The sequence below is a fragment of the Perca flavescens genome, chromosome 1, assembly GCF_004354835.1.
Source record: "Perca flavescens isolate YP-PL-M2 chromosome 1, PFLA_1.0, whole genome shotgun sequence".
In the NCBI taxonomy this organism is placed as follows: Eukaryota; Metazoa; Chordata; class Actinopteri; order Perciformes; family Percidae; genus Perca; species Perca flavescens.
Genome location: NC_041331.1, coordinates 9,138,914 through 9,166,416, shown reverse-complemented (window position 1 = coordinate 9,166,416; position 27,503 = coordinate 9,138,914). Strand labels below are relative to the sequence as shown.

General features: G+C 41.0%; 1 protein-coding gene across 1 annotated transcript in view; it reads left to right on the top strand.

The window, feature by feature from the left end:
- Window positions 1-27,246, top strand: part of chsy1 (chondroitin sulfate synthase 1) — a 79,827-nt gene extending 52,581 nt beyond the window's left edge. The window contains exon 3 of the mRNA XM_028575860.1: window positions 24,292-27,246. Within this exon, the coding sequence (XP_028431661.1) occupies window positions 24,292-25,884 (1,593 nt within the window). The 3' untranslated portion in view covers window positions 25,885-27,246. The remainder of the gene's footprint in view (window positions 1-24,291) is intronic.
- The last annotated feature ends 257 nt before the right edge of the window (window positions 27,247-27,503 follow it).

The window sequence follows — 27,503 nt, the reverse complement described above, 5'->3', positions numbered from 1 at the left end:
AAGTCTAAGTTTCAAATCTTTGCAAAACAAGTCTTTTAAGCCCTTTGGTTCAAGACCAAGTCACAAGTCTCCATAGGCAAATGCTGGTTTGCTGTAGGTTTACCTCTGTAAATTTATGAGCCATGTCATAAATTTGGGATCTCCAACAGCATATGATACTCCTTCATCTATGATTGATTTGATAAAATGTTGCTCCGCTGCACATTACATCCAACACAGTTATGACAGGATTCTCTCCCCTCTCTGGTGAATGTTGCAGTGCCAGTCACTCCGGTCAGTGGATGAGAATGTTCTAATCAGAGCAGGGATTGAATGTGAATTAAGTGTTAGACTGTGAAGCGTCACTGTCTTTGTGCATGGTTAGAGAAGCAACAAAAAAAGTCAGTCTGTCCTCTGGCAAGGCATGATATTCGCCCACTAATCTGCTGCATACTGAGACATTTTTAATGAGACTGGCAGATGAATATGCTTGTCATGAGAAAAGTGGCTTATTTTCAAAGGATAGTAGCAACAAATCGACTGAGAGGAAATCTTAACTCATCACTGCCATTTTTTAGGTACTTTTCTCAGACCAGGGAGAAGTGCTGGAGTCTCATTTGTAAAACATTTCATTTGTGCGTAGGATCCTTACTATAAGTGTACGTACGCACAAAAGCCCAAAATGGCGTACGCCAAAAAAAAGTCAGATTTATAAAACCGTGTGCATGCACACCTGTAAGCAATGTTCCCTTTATAAATCAGAGATTACCTACAAGCGTGCATACGTGGATCCCGCCCTGTACACGCCCATTTTTAACCATAAATAGTCAATGCAAAGCACCTCGTGAATGCTGATCAGTGTATGAATGACACTGGCAGTTGTTACACTGTATCATGATGACTAGCAGAGAAAAACAAAAAACTTCTCAGACGTTCAGGAATTGCTGCAAATTGAATTATAATTTCGGCCTGTTCTTGCACAGTGTATGGAACCCTGATTTATAGCCTAGGCTATATATTAATACGTCCAAAACGGCAGGCACTCGGGGACAGCTTCGATATACCAGACGTATATAATAAGATTTAACAGAACTATATATTATATCCAAACGAGCCTTAGTGATAAAGTTGAAGATTATATATAATATTTATAAAAAAAAAAAAAACAACACTTAGCCGTCTGACATTTCCCCCTGGAAACAGCCGGTTTCCCCCAGAGTGGCGAGGACCTGTATTTGGACTGGGATGGCACGGTTCCGGTGCGTACTGGACCCAATTCAGTACATAGATCCAAGAGCTCAGCTTTAGAAAATCTAAATCGGCATATTAGCCAGTCATCGTCATGGTCCCTGAAGTCTCTTTTTCTCCTGATTCTTCCATTAGCGTAGTCCTCCTGCAGGGCCAGCAGTGCCATCATGCAGCATTATGCACAGGGGTCACCGCAGTATTTATATGTTTACAACAATTTGTGATTGTTAACACCTTGCCAACACAGCATCAACTAGTGGTATCCCCCACCCGAGATACAATTTGAAGATGAAATAAAGTGTAATAGGCAAACACACTTTTATTCATGCAGGTTTTGTCACAAACAGTATTAAAGTTCGGACTGATAACGAGGACATTAAGGGTAACGATTGCGCGAGAGCTTAACCGCTGTATTTTCAGACTTTGACATTTGATGATATATGCACAGTTTTAAAGACAGCTATTTAGTTATTTAAACAGTGTTCTGCTGCTATCTAATGCTAGGGTATTTGATGCTATCCTGTATTCCATGCAGTCGGGCCATCCCCTCTTCCTACGCTCCGTAGCGGACAATGTGACGGCGAGACAGCGCCGATTAAATATTAAGAACAAATTTTTATTTAAGATTTGAGTTTGAGGTGTTTATGGAACAGTTATCACTCAGTACAAGCGCAAATAACACTGCTGGATTTCATCTTCATGGTAATGTGGATGATATTGGGTGAAAGAATGTGCGTCAGGCATCAATACTAGAAAATATTACGAGTAATCTTATTCCCATTTACTCTCTGCAATCTGATTTCAGTTCACCACCTCACCATCTGCGTCGCCAATTCATATTTTGTCTCAAATGGGCGTATGTATGGGTCAGAGTTTGCATGGAGGACCGCACGTTCTCCCGTCAAGTTTGTTTTTTATAAATCACAACCTTTGCGTGGGAAGTGGCGTACGTACATTTTCAGCCCCGTTTTGTGCGTATGCCACATTTATAAATGAGACCCCAGGTCCTTTAGAATGTCTTTAGAAAGCCCTGACACAATTCCTCCTTTATATTTCTGTAGTTTTGACATTGTGTTAGAAAGTGTAATTCTGTCTCTACAGCTCCCTCATCACAATGACAGCACAGCCTGTCCTCTCTGGGCAGCCAGGTATGTCTGTGTATGTGTCTTTGCCAGACTTTGGTCAGTCTTTCTCAGGTTCTTATCAGATACTGTGGTTCGGTAGTCTGCCACAGTATACTGTGGCAGTTGGTGCCAGCGTGTGATATCATTCCATTTAGTGATGTCTTTTCTTTTTCTTTAGTTATAATTTGGTTAGGTCTAATCTTCTGAGTGATAGTGTAACTCAGAGTCTGGCTGAGGGCACTCCTCTTTAAGTTCAACTCCTGGCAGGCAAGGGCTTTAAAATGGTAACAGGCAGGGTTGCTCTTTTTAATATGGCTCCAGGATTTGATAGATATTTTATGAATACTTAGAAGTAAAAGAACTTGCCTTAATTCTGCCCTGCTTGTGGAGTTTGTTGTTTTTCTTTGTACCCGTAGAATACTTTTGCAGAACACATGTAGGCTTTGCATTGGATTTTTGTCCTGTTTTGCCCAAACATTTTGTCACTGCCATGACGACAACTGATTGAAATTTTTTTAGCCATCTCCTATTAAACCTAGGTAAGTATCAGGGTTTTCCCTAGATTTTTTTGTAGACCAAGGTGGCAAAGGCTGGAAAATGTGCGTGCCATGTGCAGCGAACACACTTTGTGTGAGCACCTTTAGAGTTGCTGCTTCACAAAATTAACTAAATCCTTCAGTTTTCATTCCTTTAAGGGTCATTGTAACTGATAATAATAATAATTGTTAAATACTGTATACTGTGAAATCCTAAGACGGTTATCGTACTAGGAAAATATTATTCTGTTGCAACCCTACTTCCACTGCTTCACTGTAGGAAAGGCTCACAGGTTTTTATTAGTTATTAGATGCTATAAAAACGGGGTGAAACGTCGTGATTGACAGCCTGATCGCTACTACGTAAGACTCTGGCTCCAAAATTACAAGATGGCAGCGCCCGTACCCATGATATTTGACTTCTCTATTCTAAAGTGGGAGGAAGTGGAGACCACACAACCGCAGACTGTAAAAAAATTGGCACTAATGCTACTTAGTAAACATACTGGTCATCTAGTACATCTAGTTATTTCAGAGAGAGAGGATAAAACTGGTATAATACAACAGTTCTTGCTGGCCATTAAAACATTGACGATTTCAATCATTGAGCTAAGCTCTGGATCAGAGTAAGAGTTGAGAGGAAGCAAGTGTGAAGTGTAAAAGATAAAAGAGAAAGAGGAAATGTTAGTTTGCAAATGTTGAGCAGATCAGCAGCCAGACTAATAAAAACAAGTTATTTACTATGTCTGTTGGATGTTTCCTCAGAGAACAATAAGAGGTTTCTTCCTCTTGACCCTTGGCTAATGCACTCCCTGGCACCATCGCACACGCTTCCTCCAACAACAATATTTCATTAGGAAGTGGAGACCTCATTACAGTCAGTGAGTGAACTGGGTGTGGATAAAGCTTATTTGGCTGAAGCACCAGTGATCCCCTAACATGGTCTCATTTATAGATTCCACATATATTCAGTTTGTTTAGTGAGTAAAGATTATTAATTAGGGCTTTTATTTCCTTTATCAGAGCAGCTGAAAAATGACAGGAAAGTGGGGAGAGAGAGGGGATGACATGCAGCAAAGGTAAGGACTCAGCCTATAGGGGGCGCACGCTCTACCCGGTTAGCTGGAGATCATCCCGACCATTATGTCTTGAGCCTTACCTTATAATGTCTTACCTGATAATGCAATATATATTTGTCTTCCACCTGTATCCAGCAGACAGCAATATAGTCATATACGCCATACTGCAGGGGTACAAATTAACTAAAAACTTTTGCGCAGACCCTAAACCCTGTAAGCCATTGTTATTAATAGGGTTGGGTACCGAAATCCAGAAAACGATGGTATCTACCCGACCAAATGACGATGCAAATTTCGGTGCCACTTAAATACCTGCGCTGCCCTCTAGTGTCCTAAACAGATGTTACAGGCAACAGAAGCATAACTGCAGGTGAGGCTAGTTAACTAGTTGCTGGCTTAACACAGGTAAAATGTTGAAAGCTAAATGGTCTAACGTGTGGCTGGAATTCGCTTGAAAGGATTTCAACACCGGGACGTCCAGCAGTCTGCAGCTGGACCATTAGCAGGGATTCAGATAGAAAACAGCGTTAAAACCGTCCAGGGGCCTGCATTGGGGGGTGGGCAGTATACATTAGTGCCCTTTATTTAGGAGTGTGGCCAACTAGGGAATCAAATGTTCTTAGCTATCCCGTTTTGGTCCCGATTGGTTCCGAGGTGGTCACGTGTTTCATGGACTCCATTTTTGATACCAACATTAATCTGATTCCCATTGAAATAGTGCAGGGAATAGTGGAACATTTTTATAAATTATTTAAAAAATGGCATAAATCACTGAAAAAATGTCTAACTGTTGTGCATTTGACTGCAATGAAAGACAGGGGAGCAGCAAAAGATTTCACAAGTCCCCCTGTGAACCAAAAAGGCAAAAAGTATGGGAGCTGTTCATTATTGTGTGAGATAAATGTCAATTTCTCTCTTCGATATGATATAAAATTACATAGGACAAATATAGTAATACCATCGTTAACGTGTACCATGCTGTCAAAAAATTTCTAACACTGCTTAAGAAAAGAATGAAGTTTGAAGTTAGCGATGCCTTATGCTAGCGTTAGCTTTTTCGCTAGCACTCCATGTACCTAAATGCTTGTGATCTTGCCATAGTCATATGGCTTTTGGTCTCGACCGAGTCCAGCTGTCTTTATTATGTTCATAATAATATTGGAGGGAAAGTGAAACACAGCTTGGACGGGGATGTTCGGCTTTTCACAAGTTTAGACAGCTAGCTAACTCTACGCCGATGTTTGCTAACGTTAGCGCAACAGCATTAGCCTAGCAACAAAATATATTACGAATGCCTTCTGAGTTTCCTATATCTGCGTCCACGTTGTCAACATAAGACCTGTAGCGTTAGTGCTCCTTTTGTACCATCATTTTATTGAATTAAATATTGAGCTTCACTTCTCAGAGATGGGTGGGTTTTTGTTACGTTACACACAAAGATAGCTATAGTTAGCCTGTATGCTAGCGGACATTAGAAAGGTAAAGACTGCTCAGAGACTTATAAGGCGACGTGGTCACTCACTACAATGGGCATTTTTTTGAGGCCCATTTACGATATAGAAGGTAAATATACACTGGAATATTTCCGTAAGGGCCTTTTACATATTGACAAACGATAATAAAATGTATATGCCTGTTTATGGTGAAAATAAGCGATTTATTTTAAGATAGCATATACACCCCATAGGGTTACACTGTAGAGTCATCTGACGTTGGTATCCAATATGGTGCCCATGATTTGAGTTGGCCACACTCTCTAAATAAAGGGCACTACTATACATCAGAATGACTAGTTGAATGGTTGAATAGCTTCGGAATTTTGAGTGGCTGATCAGACTACATACTACTATAAACACTTTTGATTTCCAACGTGGTCGGACAACACGTCTTGTTCTGATTATTACCCGAACTTACCCGAAGAAAATTGTGTTATGTTTCGATGCAGGTAATAAATATTGATCCATTGATCACAAACTATAAATAGATAACTATAAAGAGTCTATGAGATCGATGCTAGTTTGTAGTGTAGTACTTTGATAATGTACTAAGAAAATATGTGCAGCAGTGTTTCTATTGGCTGATCAAGCACATCCACCCGATCAAAGGTGAACACTGACCTTAAAATACACCGGTTAGAGTTTGCTGCGAAGAGCGAATATTGGTATTCCGGAAATGTTATGTTCATTCACTTGCTATAATTGCAGTGACATCCACCGCAGGCCAGCTCATTTGAACACACTTAAGTCCTAATGGCACGTGAGTCCTAATGGCACACTTGAGTCCTAATGGCACGTGTTGGGTGCCAGTTAGCGAGTTATTACAGAGAGTGCTTATTGTTCTTTGAGTTCACAGGCCAAGACTTAACATTTCTGCATGAACCAAAGTGGATCTGGCTTGATCAGCTTTAGTTGGATCAAGCTGTGTTTCTCACCTCAGTTTGAGGGGAAATTAAATGTTTTTTTAAATGTTTTAAAATTGTTTCTGATAAAAGGTCAGATCTGGGTTGTAGTCAGTTTTGGGGTCAATAAAATAAGCTCTGTCTAGGAGCTTCCACCACTAAGTAAGGCTCAGACGATATAAGAATATGATTTACACTGATTGGGATGAAAGTGTGTGCTACCCCTCAGTATGATCAATGTACATTATGATGCGATCCCCACTGCCAGCTGATGCTCTGTTTTTTACCTGTATCAAACCTCTGGCCACTAAAGGAAATGCCATGACATAAAACAGTTTTTCAATAAAATAACAAAACCTCTCGTCATTTCAATCAAAGCTCCTCTCCAGATTTAGATGTAAGCTTGAATGTTTCCCTTCACTGTCAACAGCTGGTGGTTGTCACATGGCTGCTGGGAGCTTTCCCAGGCCTGTTGCATGTGTCAGTGGTGACATCTGGACCATGAACCATAACCATCAGCGTACAGCTGTTGCTCCGTTCACCTGGGGTCGGACGGCCATGCTGTCAGGTGGATCAAACAGGTACAGGGTTGTAATTAGTTCCCCACTCCCGCCATCCCCCCCTGGGCAGGCCACAGGGTTGGGGGGAGGGACTGAACCCTGTATGCATGTTTCAGCTCCAGAGCTGAATTCCACAATCACTCCTGGAACTGGAGAGCCTGTTCCACCTCGGTGCTCTGCAGTTTAACCAGCCGTCTCCTCTTTCCTACCCACCAGTACCACTGTTCTGTAGCTGTGGTGATGTTTGGACCTCAGGGCATGTGTAAGGGAAACACTTATCCTCAGCCGAACCTGTTGTGAATGGGCTACATGTGTTAGCACATCATCCGCAGCGTTGATGTAGTAGTAGCACATCAAATGTGACAAAGGGGAATTCATATTGTAGGAACCTGTGTTTACAGCAGGAGGTCTTGGTTCCTTGGAATTTAGTTAAAAATGGATTGATATATAGATTTAATCTGCAAGATTCTCTGTTAATAATATGCAATTCATTTATGGCCACTCTTGGTGCTGAGCTAAAATTTATGTGGTGTGTTTACACCACATAAATTGAATAGTAGTTTAGAAAACTAACATTTTAGGAAAATATATTTATTTTTCTTCTTTTCTGGATAGCACATGAGCAGTATATACCACAGCTTGGAAACACCACTGTAAATGTGCTTTGTGTGGAAATATAATTTGGAACATGGGAAAGGATTCACTGTGGATGTATCCTGTTTACACTGCTGGCTACAGTTATGTGTTATGAATGTGTCTGTGTCTTTATATTGCCTTTATCTGTAAAGTAATTGTAAACTCCCTTTTAATAAGATCACAATTAAATTATGACACTCAACTCAAACAGCATCACAAGCCCCTCACCAACAACTATAGGTAGGCCTATAATGACCGTGATCTTCCTTCATCCTCCAGAGGATTTGAGAGTTTATGACAGGATGAAGCTGCCTGCCACACAGAGTCTCTGTTTATATAGCAGGTGCTGTTTCATGCACTTCCTCATCTCGTTAACACACACTGTGATAAGAGCTCTAAACATGGAGGAGTAAGAAATTAGACTTCAAAGGGAGATTCGCTTTTGGAAGGGAGGGATTGTTTAGGGCATGGACTGAGGTGCAGATTATAGGCTTGTGTGTGTGTGTGTGTGTGTGTGTGTGTGTGTGTGTGTGTGTGTGTGTGTGTACACACTTGTCTCTGAGCTTTCCTACACCCACGTCCCAGTTCCTGTTGTTCCTCCAGCTTCCTTGGGCGGCACTCACTAAATGCTAGCTCCGTGGACCACCAGGACTCCACAAGTATGCTGCTGCCCCCCGCACAGCTATAATTACCTTCAACAATAAAAAATTAACCAATATTGGGTAGTTTTTCCTTTCGCTTTTATGGAATGTTTTAATATAGGCTTTTGCCTTGATGTTAGAAAGCCATTCATGCTGTTGATCCGCCCATGCTCTGCCCGTGTGCAGACAGATAGTAACGGAGCAGCTGTCTTCTTAGAATGACAAGTGATTGTGAGCCTGAGGTGACAGGAAGGCCTCATTCATATCACACATCCAAGTCCAAGAAGTGGCTAAAACTACAGTTTTTTAGCCACTTCTGTGGGGTATGGTTAGAGTAAGGACTGAACTGGTACTGGCAGTTTTCTATGACTATGCTATGACTAATATGAACAAAATCTTTGAAATTGGTCCAGTATTGAGTGAGAACACTGAGCGGCAGCCAAAAAACGGACTGAAATGTAATCATAGGGCAAATGTGCATTGTCTGTTTTGCCAATGACAGGCTCAGATTATTATTCTAAGTGTCTGACAACTTTATGGAAATGATCCCTACAGAGATAGACCTTTTTGTTAAAGAACCAGGAACTAAACTGTAACTGGGTGAATTAAGGGTTTATTTCAACCAAACCATAGTGGTGATTGTTGAAGCAGTGGGAAGGTGAACCAAGACAGCATATGATAGTATTATTTTGTTTCTGTTGACTTTGAATGACGCGTATTTTACAATGATAAAATTACTGTTTTTCAGTTTCATGTTAAACAAAAAGGATCTTATTCTTCAACAAAAAGGTCAACCTCTATACAAATCCTTTCCATAATGTTGTCAGACACTAACAATAATCTGAGCCTGTCAGTGGCAAAAACAGCACGTTTAGTGGATGTAAATTCAAGTTGCGGAGTTGCCCAATAACTTATATTGCAGCTTGTTGGTTAAATTGGAAATTGCTTAATACTGGACCAATTTTGAAGACAAAAACGAAGTTACCCTTTAACATGCATTGTATTGCATTGCATGTAATCATATTACATTTCCGATCATTTTAGATATATTACAGTGATTCTACAGTACGTGATGCATATATGAAATCCATCTCAGTAGAAGCAATACTTCTCTTTTAAAGCTTCATGGAAGGAAAGCAGAACTGTACTCAGTCTGGACATAACTTCTCTTGCTGCACAATAACAAGCTTTCTAATACTGTATATCCAAGTTAACCTTCACCTGTATACCACAATCACCTAGCACGAGTCATTCTCTAAACCAGTCATTCTGTCATTTGATTGATTAATCATCAGAATTTTCCATCATGCAACTGTGCATTTGATTCTGGGTATTAAAAACATCTCAACGTTAAGGAGGATAGTTCAAGTTTATTACAACTTGGATCTTAATTTGGTTTCGTCCATCGTAATGCCAAGACTAGTGTGCAGCCACCTGTTGTTGCTGGTGAACTATCAGTTAGCTGAGCATCAGTCTGTTGAGTTAAAGTGCAGCCTTATCTTGACGGAAGTGAAGCAAGTGTCTAGTTCTGCTTTTTCCTTGTGTAGAGTCATTGTGGTAGAGTTTCCTCTCTCTTGGTTACAGAGTGATGTGGTGAATACCAAGTAGCTTTACATATCTCCTACTATGTTCTGTATAGAGCTTAACAGATATATTGCTCAGCAGATATTATTGGTTAATTTAGCTATTTACATACTGTATATACAATCTTGTGTTTAGGGGAGACATCATTGAGGTACTGCCACATGTTTGGTAAAGTGTTGTCCAATTGTTTGAATATGGGGATAATGGCACACACTTTTTAAGACATTCATGGTGTTTCATTCGGGTTCACATGAAAAGTGACAAAAGTAGTGGTGTGAAGAAGAAGTTCCAACCCTGGCCCGTTTCTCACCTTCATCAAGGCGTGGAAGACATTGGCACTGAAAGAAGGAACAAAATCCTCTAAAAATTAACACCCAGGCATTAAAGACTATTTTATTTTGAGATGTTTTCATTCTGATGTGTTTTTCAATGTTAATCTTCTTATTTTCTTCTTCATATGACTGTTTTTTCAACTTTTGTCACTGTTTTGGCATGGAGGGGAGGGGTTTGAAGGTAAGGGGCAAGGAGAGCATGATTTACATGTATCCCAAACAGCAAGTGTTTCTCCCATAGTTTTTTCCCATGAAACCGGTTAAACTTGTTAAAGTTAACTTAACTGAAGAGATCCACTGGAATGTGTCCGCTATCTTAGCTAAAGCTGGGCTCTATGTGAAAAACAACGGCAGAGAGAAAAAACTTACGCACGAGCTGCCACAAATAAATCAATGTATGAAACACTATTTATAAGGAGACCTGTTGCTCCATCATTATCTGGAACTTGTTTGTATATAATATCAGCTGTTTCTGAGGCCTGATATCCTCTCAGTCCACCTATGAGGTTCCATTTTGGCACAGGGGAATTTACAGAGAGGCTGCAATGGTACTGTAAAGACTGGGAGAAAAGGACTTCAGGCTGGGGCCATGTCCACCAGAGGCTAACCTCTGATGAGTCCCCCAGGTGGGAGGGTGTTTGTGCTACACTGTCATGGGGATCAAGATAAGATGTCTTTAGACAACTTAGAGGGATTTCTGTTGCTGTGGCTGTTTAAGCATTTGTTATCATTTGTGACATGTTGGCTCACGTCTCTGTCATTCTGGACTAATTGAAGGTATGAAAAAGTAGTGAAAAGACATGTTGCCGTTTAGTTTTTCAAATGTAATATGTTTAATGCAATGAGCTCCATAAACAGAATTACGTTGTAGAAGTTATGTCGTAACAGGGCTTATCTCCCATCTTTCCTTGGAGCCTGAGCTAAAGAAGACATCTGGATAGAGGGACCGGCTGGAGGGAACAAAGGGCCTTTTCTGCTCCCTGTCACCCAGTCCTGTCCAATCCTCAGTGGCCTGTTCACATTCCTTCTTTATTAGTGCTCTCAGCTGGCTGGAGTAATACAAGCTCATATTCAGATAATGGCACTTATCACGGTGATCGTCTTCTTATTGTGTTGTGAATAAAGCCTGAACGGAAGAGTCTTCACACTGGGATTTATGATCAAGACTGAATGTGATGAAATATCACAGACAAAAGTCCTTTCAGACTTTCACTCTGGCAGTTTGATCCTTTGGAAGTAATGATCCTTCATTATAACTGTTTTCAGTTCTATAAATACGGGCTCAGGTTTGCTGTCATGGAAACAGTGGCGTAAAGTGGCTGAAGGAGGATAGGTTACTCAGTCAGATTTCTCCAGCTGGGTAAATTGGGGATTTCTGCCAATTTTAATCAGGAGACACAAGTGAAGGAAGAAAGTAAATGTTTATTATTATTTATTGCAGATGATATGTGATGATTGGGTCTCAACAGAAAGTCTTTGGCACGAGTCTTAAATGAGATTTGTAATCTAGGGGGATTCTGCCCTAAGCAGCAGCAAGATAAATCCCCCATGTAGTCCAGGCACTGGTGGTGGTGGCTGATAATTCTGATGAAGCAGATGAGATGAAGACGAAGCTGGTGATGACTTGGCAAAGACTGGGTGGTGATGGGGAGGTGGAGGGGCGCCTGTAGCAGCAGCGTCAACGTACTGGGAGAGAATCATTATTTAAACAGAGACAGCAGCAGGATGATAGGCTAACCATGTAGGTGTGTTGCTGTGCTATTGGATAGATTTGACCAGCTGATGAAAACAGCTGATTTCACGATTGACAGCCCCAAACAATGGCCGCAAGGAAATAGTAAATGAGTATGCGTGAGAGAAGTGAATGGCAGGATGTATGAGAAATAGACTACAGCTTAAGTATGCAAGAGTAGTCTTCCTGACTATGCTACAGCTTCATTTGTTGAATCATCAGGACTAGCAATGACCTAACTTGAACATGACTGCGAAGAAGAGGAAATCAATGGTACATTCAATTGCCAAACATTGACATTTAATGATACTTGAGGATTCCCTTTTGGAACTTGTCTTAATTAACAGTATAATTATACAATGCTTACGCCTCAATGACTGCTATCGGTAAACAAGATGCTTTCACCGATGACAGTGGCCAATGTTTGTGTTGTTTTTTTGTGGTCGGACAGTTGGCTAGTGTTATGCTGCTACTGTAACTGCTGATTCGTAGAAGAAGTCACTGACTGGACATGGTGCTGCATGGATGACGTAAGAGGTCAGTGCGTAGTTTCTTTACATTAAATGAAAAAAGGCGTATTATTCCATATTGTTGACATAAACCACCACCAGATTCAGTGTGTGATAGCCACAGCGTTGAGAAAGGTCGTGGCAGCTTACTGAAAGATTATTGGCATTGAGTAGTTAACGTTAGTCGTATAGCAGGCTAAATGTGTTATGTTTAATCTGAAAGGATATATTAAAGGTTGCTTAATAAATTTGTATTATTCAATTTGTTCATTCAAAGATAGTGTAATGAAGGGATGTATGACTTTAAAACAGTTCAGTTATTTTTTTATGATGATTCCTTTCTTTCCCTGTCACAAAAGGGTAAAAAAAACAAAAGAAACCACATCTGTATCGGTATAAGTCCAGAATTTCACAACTGTGCATTCCGTTTGGTTGTGCTGCAGTGAACTGACAGAACCATGTCAGTGCTTGCGGCATATGCCTGTGGATATTTCTCCATAAGAACAACACAGCCTGCTTACTCACACTGCTGCAATGTTCCTGAAAAACGATTTGGAAAAGATAAACATCTGTCAGCATAGTATTTTTTTATTTAATAAATAATGTTGGACCTGGAATGTCTCTGTTTTAACAGAAAATTACATTTTTTAACCAGTGTTCTTTGTATTCCAGTGCTAAATGAATGACAATTATTTATGTTATATATAAGTTTAGAGCAATGATATGGGAGCTGTTAATGACATTAACAAATCCAAAGAAAACCTTAATTTGCTTAGAAAGATTTTATTACATACTGCAGACAGACTCTTTTTTTAATCAGTAAAAAGGGGGAATAGGTTTGTGCTGGAGCCACACCGTTTTAGACCAACCATTTTTAACTCTGTTTTGTTAGTAGTTCTTTTATGTGTTGGACTAAACATTTGTATTAAATATCTGTATGTTTTTAGCAAGATTCAATTATTGCCATACAACTCGGTGCAAGTTGCTAGGGATTTGCTTCAGTGTGCTCATAACAGGACATCAACAAAGACACAAAAAAACATAGAGCAAATATATACACATATGGTGTCCCACACGGGATCACACTTGACACAGGCAGATAAAAAAAAAGAGGGCACACCGCTCATCTCATACCTTGTCCAGGAGGCTAGAGTGACAGATGTCAGGTTAAACTGACATGGTGCAGAGCACAAATCCACAAACTTTACAATAAATGGATAAAATAAAGCTAGTATTTTCTATAAAAATATATAGAAAAGTATTATAAAACCAGTGTAAAGAGATGTGCAAATGATGCAGGCTCGTTAGGGGAACCTTTTTTCATGAGGCACTGGTTCAGTGATGGAGAGTTGTTAAAGATGTAATGGCTCTGCAGTATGTGCTGTTGAGAAAGCGGGAGGTTTTTGTCTTAATACCTCTCAACCTTCTACCTGATGGGAGGATGGTGAAAAGGGAGTTGGCAGGGTGGGTCTCATCTTGTAGGATCTTTAGGCTTTTCCGGTGGATACGGGCCTCGTAGATCTCACAAATGGGGGAGAGTTTGCAGCCAACAATTTTTGATATTGAATATCCTGTCCAGCTGCAACCTCAGCAGGGGCCCGTTTCAGAAAGCAAAGTTTGTTAACCCTGAGATGAGGGAAACTCTGGGTTTTCTGTTTCAGAAAGAGGGGTAACTTAACCTCAGAGTCAGTTACTATGGTAACTGAGTCTGTGAACCTAACCTGGTCGGGAGCAGGTTTTCTTCAATAAACCTCGGGTTTCTCTCAGTCTCCTCCCTCTGACACAGTGCTCTTTCATTTCCTTATTCATTCATTCAGTCTGTATCAGGCGCATTTTAGCGCAGTTTGTTATCCGCATGAATAAAAAAAATTGTGTTGGTTTATTTTATTATGTTAGGCAGACTATAAAACTTTTATTATTATTTATATTTCCTTTTGTCGACGATCCCGTTGATGAAGAAGCTGCTTTAGGCCTACTTCTGCTTTACTTCGCAGGGTGTTATATGTCGGGAGATGATATTGAAACCCTGACATTTAGATTTTCAGATAACTTCCTATTTGAGCCCAGGGCTCTAGAGTGCGACCAAAATTTGTAAGGGTGTGCACCTAAGATTTTTCCTAGGTCGCACCGGTGCACCTAACGTCCTCGCATCCGCTGCCTCTCCACGAACAAAGCAATGTCGTTTATATCGATATGGTTTAATGTTGCGTTACATGACCCATTCCTTCTGTAAAGCCGTGCCTGTGTTTAGATCTCTCCTCCGCGCAGCCCCGCCCCCCCATTCACTCACACACTGCTCCACTGCAACATGGAGAGAGACAGCGCCACTAGTCCAAACTGCTTACATTTGTCTACAGTTGTAATTGTTATTTACACAGCTGTATATTAAGTATGAGAGGGAAACCTGTATTGGTACCAGTGTTTCCACTGGTAACTCTGTTATTGTGGCCACCATGGCGAAAAACACAGAAGAAGTTATTGAATGGAACAAACTTCAGTTTGTTGAGTAATAGCGTGTGAGACGGAGCCTGCTGGACCTGGGCGAGAGATGTGACCCATGGCCAGAATATCATAGTTAATAAAAATGCAGCGCAGCCAGAGACAATACAGACATTTCATACACAAGACGTGTGTAACGCCGCTGACCCGCCAAAGTGCATTCGACCCATGCTGGACCCATTCATAATGAGTCAGCCGTCACTCTGTGAGTAGCATACGCTTCAGTCCATCGTACTCCCCCTCTCTCCCTATATGAGCTACTGGGCTATCCGGGTCTGTTATTGTTGTTGAAAACACGTGAAGGAGCTTTCTCAGAGATATTTTTTTATAATAATATATCCCAGGCTATTTATTTCAAATAATTTACATGTGTTGCAGCTGTAAATTTTCAAATTGGGAAGGAAACCCTGTCTTTGCATTTTATTTATTTTATCTTTTTTGATAAAAGAGCTTGTGAAAAGTGGCTTTGACTTAAAACTGAACATTTAGCCCACTTTGTGAAAAATATATATTAGAGATAGAGATATATATTGTGTATCGCCATTCAGTCGAAAAATACAGAGATATGATTTTTAGTCCTGGACTAGTGGAAGATCTGATAAGAATCAGTGTGGAGGGGCCCAGTTTGGAGAATTTTGATGCTAGGGGGTGTGGCAAGCTGGTTTAGCCAAAGCCAAAGGGGAAGAAGGCCAAATTACAGGTGTTGGCCATCTGAGGGGCAGCAAAGGGGGACCCGCAATAAGACTTTGAGTACAGTATAATTGTGCTTCAAATAAAAAAAAATTATTCTTGTTTAAAATAATTGACAGAATATATATATGAATGTATATGGAGCATGATAAAAAGGTGACCTTACTGACTCACTTACTCTTACTCACCAGCAGTCCACAGCTTACATGTTGATGAAGTCATCTGGTGTCACAATTGTGACTGTTGATGGTACAACCACCTCCCATCACACATATCAATACCACACCTATTGTGGAGCTGTCTTAGGTGAGAGAATGTTTACCCTAAGTTGAGAAATTAGTTTGGACAGACCACCCTCGCTTACAAAAGAGCCGATTACAGGAGCATAATGCCGTTTCCAATTAGATTTGCATGGCCCACTCAGAGGCAGGCACTGCCTATTGTCATGCAGATTAAACACAGGCAAACAAAGAAACACACTTGGAATGGCCAGAGATTCAGTACATTTTTTACCATAAAGTACTCCACAAATTTAGTGCTGCATTTCCATAAAGGTAGGGGACTAATGAGGCCAATTAATAAAAATGGTCACAATCAAAGCAGCAGAGGCTGAGATAGCCTGACCTTTAGTCCTTAATATGTGTCAAGCTCCAGAATCTCTATATTTACCATGAAGCAACTCAAAAGCATCTTCTCATGGGCCCCACTGCCTACGTCTTTCAAAACCCAAATAACGCAAACTTTAAATTAGTCTCCAAGCCAAAACTGAGATAACCCTGATTACTGGTATTTCCGTCGCATGGCATGTAGCATTGTGTTTATTTAGAGTCTGAACCCCTGCAGGATAATGGTTTAATTTCACTAACGTCATCCCAGCACAGAGCCTTCTCATGGATTTGAGCTGGCTTCATTGGTTTGGCATCTCTCTTTACTTTCAGATAACTTTATCCTCTGTCATTGACCGTGTTGTTGGTTTGATAATAGTGTTTCTCTTGCTGCTTTGATTTTTGTTTGTGTTGACTCAGTTAACAGTATGGCTTATGTTATAGAGTAGTGGAGAGGTACGATGCAACAGTTTGTTGTGATGTTGAGAAGCAAGACACGGGAACTTTCTTTCTGGAGCATTTATTCAGAGACAAATGGAAACCTACACTGTACATTTACTACCACTTAACAAATAAACTGCTGATGTATTCTCTGCTCTGATAGCCGACAGCCGTCTGCTCATTCGCATTCACCGTCACTCTCTCTTTGTCACTAAGCACCGAGCTATTCCTTAAAGGAGCTTCCCTGGTCTTGTAACACAGGGAGAGCCTGCCAGAGCTTCTTGTATTTAGTCCGAAAGTCCGAACCATCCAAAAAATGCTTTCACACTATAAACGAACCGGACCATCAGTTTGGTCCGGACCGAGACCACCTCTTTTTATCGGATAAAAATTTTGTCTTTTGATCCGGACCGTGGTCCAGGGGAGGTTTCACACCTGGAATTTTGGTTCGGATCAAACTAAAAAGTCAGAAAGTCCGGACCAAATAAGGTATGTGTGAAAACGCCCTAAAAGTTGTTGATCAGGTAATAGGAACTTAATCAGTCAACAGGAAAGAGGATATTAGGCCTGCAAGATTCGGGGAAAAATATGAATCATGATTTTTTAGCTTAGAATTGATATCACGATTCTCTGCCACAGTTTTTTTCTCACAAAGTGTAATGTCATTTAGCTGACGCTTTTATCCAAAGCGACTTACAATTGCTATATATGTCAGAGGTTGCACGCCTCTGGAGCAACTAGGGGTTAAGTGTCTTGCTCAGGGACATATTGGTTGATGTATTGCAGTGGGATTCGAACACGGGTAGTACCAAACATAGATTTTTTTTTGGCACCTATAGCACATTGCGCATCCCCACAAGCCTGTAAACATAGAGGCTTCATGAATAAAGAAAATAAAGTACATACTGGCCATTTAAGTAAAGTAGGCTACCAAAAATAGTGACATACAGTATAACACTTTGAACTAAATATGGCCCTGATACAGGCTCTATTTGAACTCCTTGAACATGTCTTAACATAATTAAAACATGTCAATGTCAAATGCTTTCAATAAATTAATTGGAGAAAAATAAAATCAAAGTCATTTAAAAATTAAATCGCGAACGGGATGAATCGTGATTGCGATTTTACAACGATTTATAGTGCAGGCCTAGAAGATATGAGGATAAAATGAGACTAAAACTGTTAGGTAATTAATTTTCTTCTACAGCTGCATGTCTTGTCTCTATCTTTTGGTTATGGCCTTTTTACAAGCTTCTGGCAAGGGTTCTGAGGATGAGTGTGGTAAAAAGTAGGCAGTCAGACGAGGCTGTACAGTGGACGTTGCTCCACTTGTTTCTGGTGCCTCCGCTGCCCAAACCCAAAGTACTTTCACACACTGCTACTCAGTTTCTTCGGTGTCATGATTATCAGGTCAGCACGGCTTTGCTCACTCCTACTCTATTTTTATTTGTTAGCTTAGTTTACTCATAAGTCAATAAGGCAATCCATATGTCAAGTTTATAGTGAATTTAAAGAACACCCTCTCCTCAGGCAAACTACAATCCATTGTACTTATAGAGTTTTAATTTACCAGGTTACAGTTCAAATAATGCCAGCCCCAGTGTCTAAGCATTCAATGTAGAGCACAAACCTTTCTTGGTTGGGTCTGATATAATTTGTTAACAGTGCTTATTTAAAAGGAGTTCAGTATTGGGGTAAAGGTCTTAGTGCAGCCATTCCACTTATCATCAGTTCCCAGAGCTATCTAACAGATGTGTTTGAAATGAAGCAAACAAGGCTTCAGCTCCCAGCAATAACCCAATTACCTTTGTTAGAGAACCATTCTAGTTTGGGCAGGGATGTTGTGAGTTTAATGACTGTGAAGAAATCGCACTAAGGAGTCATAAGTTGCATCAGTGACCACAAAAGTTGAGGTCATGTAATTAGGAAGGATGCTAATGATGGTGAAGCCACAGGAGAGAGCCATAAACATCCTGACCAATGGGCTGTCAGCTGATGATCATTGGTGTTACCCTGCTGGATACAGTCTGAGCTTAAAACTGAAATAGCCTGGAAAAATACTGTCCCCATAAAACAAATGCAAACAAAGGCACGGGGAAGTAATGGGAAACTTATTATTAACAGAAATGTAAGAATTACCCTTTCAGACATGCAGCTCTTTATGTTACTGTGATGGCAATTTAACATTTCTGTCTCATGTCTGCATAAGCAGCATATTTGTATTAAGGGTCCCATGGCATGAAAATTTCCCTTTGAGGTTTTTTAACATTAATATGCGTTTGCCTGCCTATGGTCCCCCAGCGGCTAGAAATGGCGATAGGTGTAAACTGAGCCCTGGGTATCCTGCTCCGCCTTTGATAAAATGAAAGCTGGGATGGGCCGATCTGGAATCTTGCTCCTTATGAGGTCATAAGGAGCAAAGTTACCTCCCCTTTCTCTTCTTTGCCCGCTCAGAGAATTTGGCCTATCCATGAGAGAGAGACATCATGGCTTTCAAACGAGCAAAGTGGCAGTTGGTCAAAGCCACATCCCCACCCTCCACCTTGCCCCCCTCTCTCCTCCTCAATAGCTACAGACACAGAAATGGCACATACTAAGGAAAGCTCATTGTGGGACTGGCTCTAGTGAATGTAATTCTGCACCAAGGCTGAATTTCGGGAGAGAGACTTCAGATACAGTATTAGGGGACCACTAAGGCCTATATAAAAGCTTCCAAAGAGCACCATGTCATGGGACCTTTAATATTATATTTATTCACAAAACACCTAAAAATGCCAATCTTAAATGCTTGAGGAGATTTTCTGTGGTGCAACCAGGACCCTCGTACAACCCAGGTAATAAACTGACCAACAGTTTCTCCCTATTTTCAACTGCCTGTACAGGAATGTCTTGATCAAATTTTTTTCTTTTAATATTGTGTGTAAATAATACTGATTCCAATCCGATACTTGAATAAATCAATGTTGATTAAATACATCTGACATATTGATATAACGTGTGGCGTTCCATGAGCTGCTTGATCCAAATACTATAGCTCTATGAAGCTGACAAATATTGAAAGGATAATAAGGAAAAGTTTTTTGACCTGCCATCAACTTACTCACAGAATTAATGTAATTAATGTAATTAATGTACGCCTTAACCAGGGCTGCCAACTTTTTATGTAGTTTGTTGTGAGATTCGGTATCTGTGAAGTCAGAACTTTTATAAGTAGGCCTTCTTTGACATCACCACTGCAGTTCAGCAGCCAAATTTACAATTTTAAAACATTCATAGATGAAAAACCAACAAAGTAATTGTCAGTGATGAATACGTATGGTTGATTAGCATTATTATGGTTGATTAGCAACCTCAAATCATTGACTAAATGATGCTGATTAATCATCTTGAAAGTTAGAGACAGGGCAAGGAAGCCATCACTTATATGAACATTGTTAGATAAAACTGCAGGCAGTGTTTTCAGTTTGAACGAATAATACACGTACATTTCTGTTAGTTGTTGCACATTCAGTGGCCTGGTTTTAGATGTAAAGGCTGACCCATCACCTCTAAAGGCACAGCTTCAAGACTTCCATTGCTGACAATGTTACAGTGTGTTTTGATTGGCAGGCTATCCTCTCTTAGGTGCAGAGGAATGCAGTCTAAAGCCATGGAAAAGCAAAGAGTTACTCAGGCAGTTCCTGTGATCCTATTCAGCTTTAGGTATCATTTTCCATAGCTTTCAGGCCTGTCCTGTCTTATTCCCTGTATGGACTTTCCCTGGGGATCAGGCTTGTGGCTGCATTCCAGAGCCCACCTCTCAAATAAGACTTTCTAGAGGCTGCAGCCGTTCTGATGCTCCCTTCATTGGAAGGCAACGACACAAACCCTGCCTTATTGACCATGGTTGAGATCTTGCCAGCGGCTCCTGAGCAGCTGTCCCAATGTTTACACTTTTACTTCTGCAATTTGAGGAACAGTAGGTTTGTAAAACTCCAGCAGGTATGCAGTAAACACTCATTCACTAATGCTGCATTCACATGGGTTCAGGCAGACAGCAAACCAGATATCATGGTAGTTGACGAGAGCAGGACGGTAAAAATTAGGTGAAGCCGACAAAGAATACCAGTAGCGGTAGACTGCATGTTTTCCAAAGTTAAAATATTTAATTTTTTTTCCCTCCTGCGTGACAGAATTTACAACCGGATGTTACGTAGCTCCCTCACACAAGGAGAAAGCATGGGGGATCTGGACCACAAGAAGCTAATAATTGTAGTTATATAGCTTGAAATCCTACAGAGATATTACAAGAAGCGTTACTACAGAAATAACATAAAAAATACTCTCCTTGAGTAGTGAAGCAGATAAGTAATAAAACTGTTCAATTTGGTATATAAGCATAAAATTTGGCACAGATACTCTCTAAGGGCCACTATTTTGGAAAAAGGCGTTTGAAAAAATTCAATATGGCGGCCATTTTTCAAGAAGGCCACCGTTCCTGTCGAATATTAATTATTTCAATTGTTCAAATGGTGATGCAAGCATAAAATTAGGCAGAAATACTCTTCAAGGAACATTCTTTTGGAAAATGGTATGTGCCACTCTTCCACAATTCAGGATTTTCAAGATGGCCACCATTTCTGTCAAATAGTCACAATGTCTAAGCAGACATTGTGACTATTTGACAGAAATGGTGGCCTCCTCTCCTTTGACTGGCTTAGTTCAACTTGCCAGGGATATAAAATCCATAGTTCACAGGTTCATTGGAGTACACAAGCCTCTCCACCACGGCAAGGTGCAGTCCACAGAGAGGAAGTGGCCAGTAAAAATTCAGGATGGTAACCATTTTTCAAGATGGCTGCCATTCCTGGCCTATGTTCATTGCCACGGTTTTCAAATAGTCATACAGAACATATGCCACAAATACTCTGTTAAGGCCACTTTTTGGAAAAATTGGATGGCTAATAAAAAATTCAAGATGGAGACCTTCCCCAAGATGGCTGTCATTTCGGTAGTATGTACATTGATGCACACATGCATGTTAGCAAAAATACTCCACACTTTTAGAAAACGGCAATCACAAAAATTCAAGATTAATTTTTCAAGGTGGGTGTTGCTTTAATAGTGTACTCTGTTAGGACTGAGCTAAAAGGGAGGATTGTAAAAAAAAAAAACATAAGTTCTATTCACATTTTTACCAGCTCAAAGGCCTTGTGGTTAGTGTCCAACCTGAGATGGAGAGGTTGTGCCCTGCCAAGTCATAATAAAGACTGTTAAAAATTGTAGCCAATGCCTCCCTGCTTGGCTTCTGGGCATGAAGTAACTTTGTGTTGTTGAACCGAAGTCGACAATTGTAGTGATACTTCACTTTGTTCCTTCTCAAAGTAGCTTCTATACCACCACCTTCATCCAGTCGTTCCAGGTCCAGGGTCATTGGCAATTTCTTGATCTTGTGAAAGAGTGGAATGTTGGTATCATCTGCGTAGCTGTGATAAGAAAAGCTGTGCGACTGAATGACAGACCCAAGAGAGAGAGTACAGAGAAAAGAGGAGGGGACCCAGGACTGATCCCTGGGGAACCCCAGTTTTGAGTGGGCGAGGTTCTGAGCTAGATCCTCTCCAAGTTACCCGGTAGGTTCGGTCTGCCAGGTAAGATGTCAGCAAAGAGAGCGCAGAGCCTGAGACACCCAGATTCTGGAGTGTCGAAATGAGGATCTGGTGGTTCACTGTGTCGAAGGCAGCAGAAAGGTCCAGAAAGATGATTATGATGGAAGAGAGAGTGCCATTTATAATCAACTCTCTACCTATCTCAAGAGTTTTAGATAGAAATGGAAGAAGGGAGACGGGTCTATAGTCCGAGGAGTCAAGTGTTGGTTTTGTGAGTAGTGGGGTCACTCTTGCCTCTTTAAGGGTATCGGGGAAACAGCCAGTTGACAAGGAGATGTTAATGAGATGAGGAGGAGGTGAGAAGAGATAGGATCCAGGGGGCAGGTGGTTGGATGTGCAGCATGCAGATTTTTGATCAGAGATGCACAGATTTGGAATTTCAGGGCCAATAACGATAACCAATAGCCGATACCAATACAATCAATACAGTATATATATATATATATATATATATATATATATATATATATATATATAAATGAATAACATTTATTGTGTTCTGAATGCAAAAAAGGAAAATAATTAAGGGAAACTTCACAGTTCAAGGTGCCTTAACTGTTTCACTGTTTAAGTTCTATAAAGGCAACATCTTTCCTATTATTTTATTATTAATATAATTTTTTTTCCCCTAGTATTTGTGTTAAATAATCGTGATTTCAATATTGACCAAAATCATTTTAGAGTTTTTCCATAATTGTACAGCCCTAAGACATATTAATGCCGGACTTTTATCTCAGGAATGTCCTCCCCCGAAAAGCACTATCATGGGTCGTTTGTTCAAGCAGCAATTACGACTCATCTTTACATTTTTAGTGGCGGTGCCCCCTAGTAGCCGTAGTAATTATGATGCAGGAAAGCAGGGAGTAAGGTGACAAAGTATAAGACCACCAAATGTCCAAGTGGGGGTGGTAGATGGTTCAAACAAACGCAAGTTTAAAACTAAAAGTAATAGGCAAGCTTCATGTCACATTCAGCATCACATACGTAGTTGGAAGTGAAGTAACAAACTGCGACCGTTTCACATTAACATGTAAAAAAGAGGGTGCAAGCCTTTTACAATATACTGGCTATCAGCCCTATGTTATCATTCCTCCTTCTGCTGCTGCTGATGTGAAGACTAACTATCAGACATGTTCTGCTAGTAGAGTGGAAAGGCTGGCTAAAATGGCTAACTGCTAGCTTGTCACAGAAGATGCTTTTTTGCTTCCTGTGGGTGTTATTATATGGTGGAGATGGTACGAGGTCAAGAACAGGCTTTCAGGATCCCGAGCATCTTTCTGAGAGGATTACCAAACATTAAAGCAGCAGTGGTAAAACTGGGTAAACATAGCTACCCAAATTGACAGTGCATACAAACGGGGGTATAACGTTTTTTACCCCCAAAGAGTGGCAAAGAATTATGTTCCCAGTCGCATCATCACATGTGTTAATCTCATTGGGAAATGTGAATTATTAATTATTATTATTTTTCTGATTCTTGTTGTTGTTGCCAAACACCTTTTTTCACCTAAAAACGCCATTGTTCATATGACTTTGTAAAACATACTGGCTGTTGAGGAAGAGGGGACAGGGAGTTGACTGCAGGCATAGTAGTCGAAGACTTCACATTCCTGCAAGTTTATATTCTTATAGTTTGATAAATTTTCCTTACTGGAGGATTTTGTCACATTGATGGATAACAAGCATAGTTGTCATCAAGTCCATCTTATTCTCTCCGCTCTGGCCTCGGCTCTGAACTCTCTTAAAGTATGGTCAAAACTGTTTGGGTTGGCTGCCAAAATCCTGTTGAAATTGTTCATGAAATGATTATGTAGCTCACAGATTTACAGTAAGGTGTTTCCTTGCAACATCATGAGTCTGCGTGCAACTGGGAACAAATTGCTGGTCATACCTGTACATTTATTTGTCATGTCACAGTAAGCTGTGTTGTTAGGGGCAGACATGGAAAAAGTGCTATATTCCATTTGAATGAGCATGTGTAATAACATCCAGTGGTTCAAATGCACATAGCCTCAGTGGCACTAACACAGTCCATCTCCTGTCTCCACAGATGCAGCAGCTCTTCTATGAAAACTATGAACCAAATAAGAAGGGCTACATACGAGATCTCCACAATAGCAAGATCCATCGAGCCATCACTCTCCACCCAAACAAGAACCCTCCTTACCAGTATCGCCTACACAGCTATATGCTCAGCCGGAAAATCGCAGACCTGCGCCACCGAACCATTCAGCTCCACCGGGAGATCGTTCAGATGGGGCGCTACGGAGCAAATGAGCCGAGTCGAGAGGATCTCCAGCTTGGCATGCCGCCTTCATTTATGCGCTTCCACCCACGGCAGAGAGAGGAGGTCCTGGAATGGGAGTTCCTGACAGGGAAGTACCTGTTCTCATCATCAGACAGCCAGCCGCCCCGCCGCGGGATGGATTCCTCCCAGAGACAAGCCCTGGATGACATCATCATGCAAGTGATGGAGATGATCAACGCCAATGCCAAGACACGGGGACGGGTCATTGACTTCAAAGAAATCCAGTATGGCTACCGGAGAGTCAATCCTTTATACGGGGCAGAGTATGTGCTGGATCTGCTGCTGCTGTACAAGAAGCACAAAGGAAAGACAATGACAGTCCCTGTGAGGAGGCATGCATACCTGCAGCAGACCTTTAGCCAGATACAGTTCAGAGAGGAGGGGGAGATGGATGCCAGAGCTCTGGCCAGCCACATCAACAAGGATTCAGACTCTCTCTCATTTCTGTCCAATTCCCTTAAGATGCTGGTGCCCTTCAAGCTGGCCACCTCTGGCCAGGACCAAAGGGAACCGAAAGAGAAGAAAGTCAACATCTTGGTACCTCTGTCGGGACGCTATGACATCTTTGTGCGCTTCATGGCCAACTTTGAACGAGTCTGTCTAATCCCCAACCAGAACGTCAAGCTGCTGATCCTGCTTTTCAGCACAGACAACAACACAGAGCGGGTCAAGCAGGTGGAGCTGATGCGGGAGTATCACATGAAGTATCCCCGGGCCGAGATGGAGATAAAACCTGTCACCGGCTCCTTCTCCAGGGCTCTGGCTTTGGAAGTGGGTTCCTTGCACTTCTCTAATGATTCACTGCTCTTCTACTGTGACGTGGATCTGCTCTTCACCAGTGACTTCCTCAAGCGTTGTCGGACCAATACAGCCCTGGGGGAGCAAACCTACTTCCCCATCATCTTCAGCCAGTATGACCCAAAGGTGGTGTACGCTGGGAAGGTCCCTAGTAACAACCACTACGTCTTTACGTCCAAAACAGGTCTGTGGAGAAACTACGGCTTTGGAATTGTCTGTGTTTACAAGGGAGACTTGGTTCGAGCTGGAGGCTTTGATACCTCTATACAGGGGTGGGGATTGGAGGATGTGGACCTTTTTAATAAATTTGTCCAGTCAGGGATCAAGTTGTTCAGAAGCACAGACACAGGGATAGTGCATGTTCATCACCCCGTCATATGTGACCCCAACTTGGAGGCAAAGCAATATAAGATGTGCCTGGGCTCCAAAGCCTCGTCGCACGGCTCCACCCAGCAGCTGGCTGAGCTCTGGCTGGAGAAGAATGACCATGGCTTCAGAAGACTGGCCAGCAATAACGGCTCAGTTAGGACAGCGTGAGAAAAGCCGGGCTGCAGACTGTGCTCACTGCGTGGTGTTTTCACTACCTAATTTATTTTTTACTGAAATGAAAGACTTCACATGGATATATTTTGAAAATATGTCTACAGAAACGCCATGATAAACAATTCTTAGAGACCGTCTGGGAAGTTTGTGTTGTTTTGATTAATGATCGGATGAATATCGACCAAAATTCTTTTGTGAGCCTGATTACAGCAGAGGCCAGAGGCTCCTCTAGCTTGTTACATTTTATCTGTCAGGACAGTGGGAGAAGTGCAGACGGGGGTTATTAATGTGTACCTCAATGAAGTACACAGTCGTGGTCATTAAATATACCATTTGTCCTGTGTGCAGAAAACAGACTGGTGTTCAGCAGCACTCCAAACTGAACTTTTGATTGTGAATGTTTACAAAAGACTGATTGTCAACATTTCATCAATGGAACAACTCCAATCACAGCTATCCCAATGATTACTAAGGGCCATTTCATTAGATATTTTCATTTACAGTGGTTTTCTTTTCCATTTGCTTTTATGGTTTTGGTAATATGACACAACACTGTTTTTGTATTTTCTTTATTATTAATTTCTGTGAACCCAACTGCTGGATTTTATATCTGCAATTCATCTTTTGCTGTCTAATTTATTGAATTTGCAGGCTCCATTTTCTACTCTCTGACTCTTGAAATATGTATATTGGAAAGATTGTATAACCATGTCAGTTGTGGGATGATATTTTTTTTTTTTCCTTTTCTTTAACTCATTATCACCAAAGAGTTCTGCTTTAGGTATCATGTTGTGTGCGTGCGCGCGTGCGTGTGTGTTTTGTAGGCACAAACATGAAACTGACTGTATTATTGAGAGAACACAAAAGCTTGATCTATCCCAGCCCTTTCTGATGGGTAAAGTGGGAACAAGTCTGGCCTGTATTCCAGTGGGTTGAAATGGGAGCAGGTTGGCCAGCTGAAGTCCCACGTCTCTTTTTATAAATTACTTTATTTTATGTTAATATAGAAAGTATTGTGGCTGGTCCCAGTCTACAGAGGTGTGGCTGCAATGCTGACCTTATTGAGCTGTGATGTGAAATCCCACATTGTCTGGTCCTTTTGTTACAGGTTTGAGGGCAGAACATTTCCTCATTGACAGGCCTGAATCGCTGTCCTTCTCCTGCCTGTGTTGCGCATGGGCAGGTACTGTACGTTGTAGCACTCCGTCGGATTAATGCTCCTCTTTTAGCATTACAATATGAATGGCTGATTTTAAGACTGTTGTAACAGGATGAATGACTGTGTTGTCATAATAGTATTTTTTAATTTTTTTTTCTTTCCAACTCTGTCCAGCTGGGCAAGGTTTTCTATTTAAAAATAAATAAAATGGGGGGAAAGGTTCAAAATCTGCTGCTTTTGTGGTATTTTCCTTAGTCTGCCAGGATGATGTCACTACAGAAGCAACAGGTAAAATGCATGAGTCACCTTAACTGTTTAGCAACATCCATGGAGAAACCGTGAACCAGAGGTCTTCAAGCAGGGTACCTGGTGGGTCTTTAAAGTATTTTGAAAAGTCTTACATTAATATTCCGAAAATAAGGTCATAAAACTATCAAATTTCATTTACAAAGGT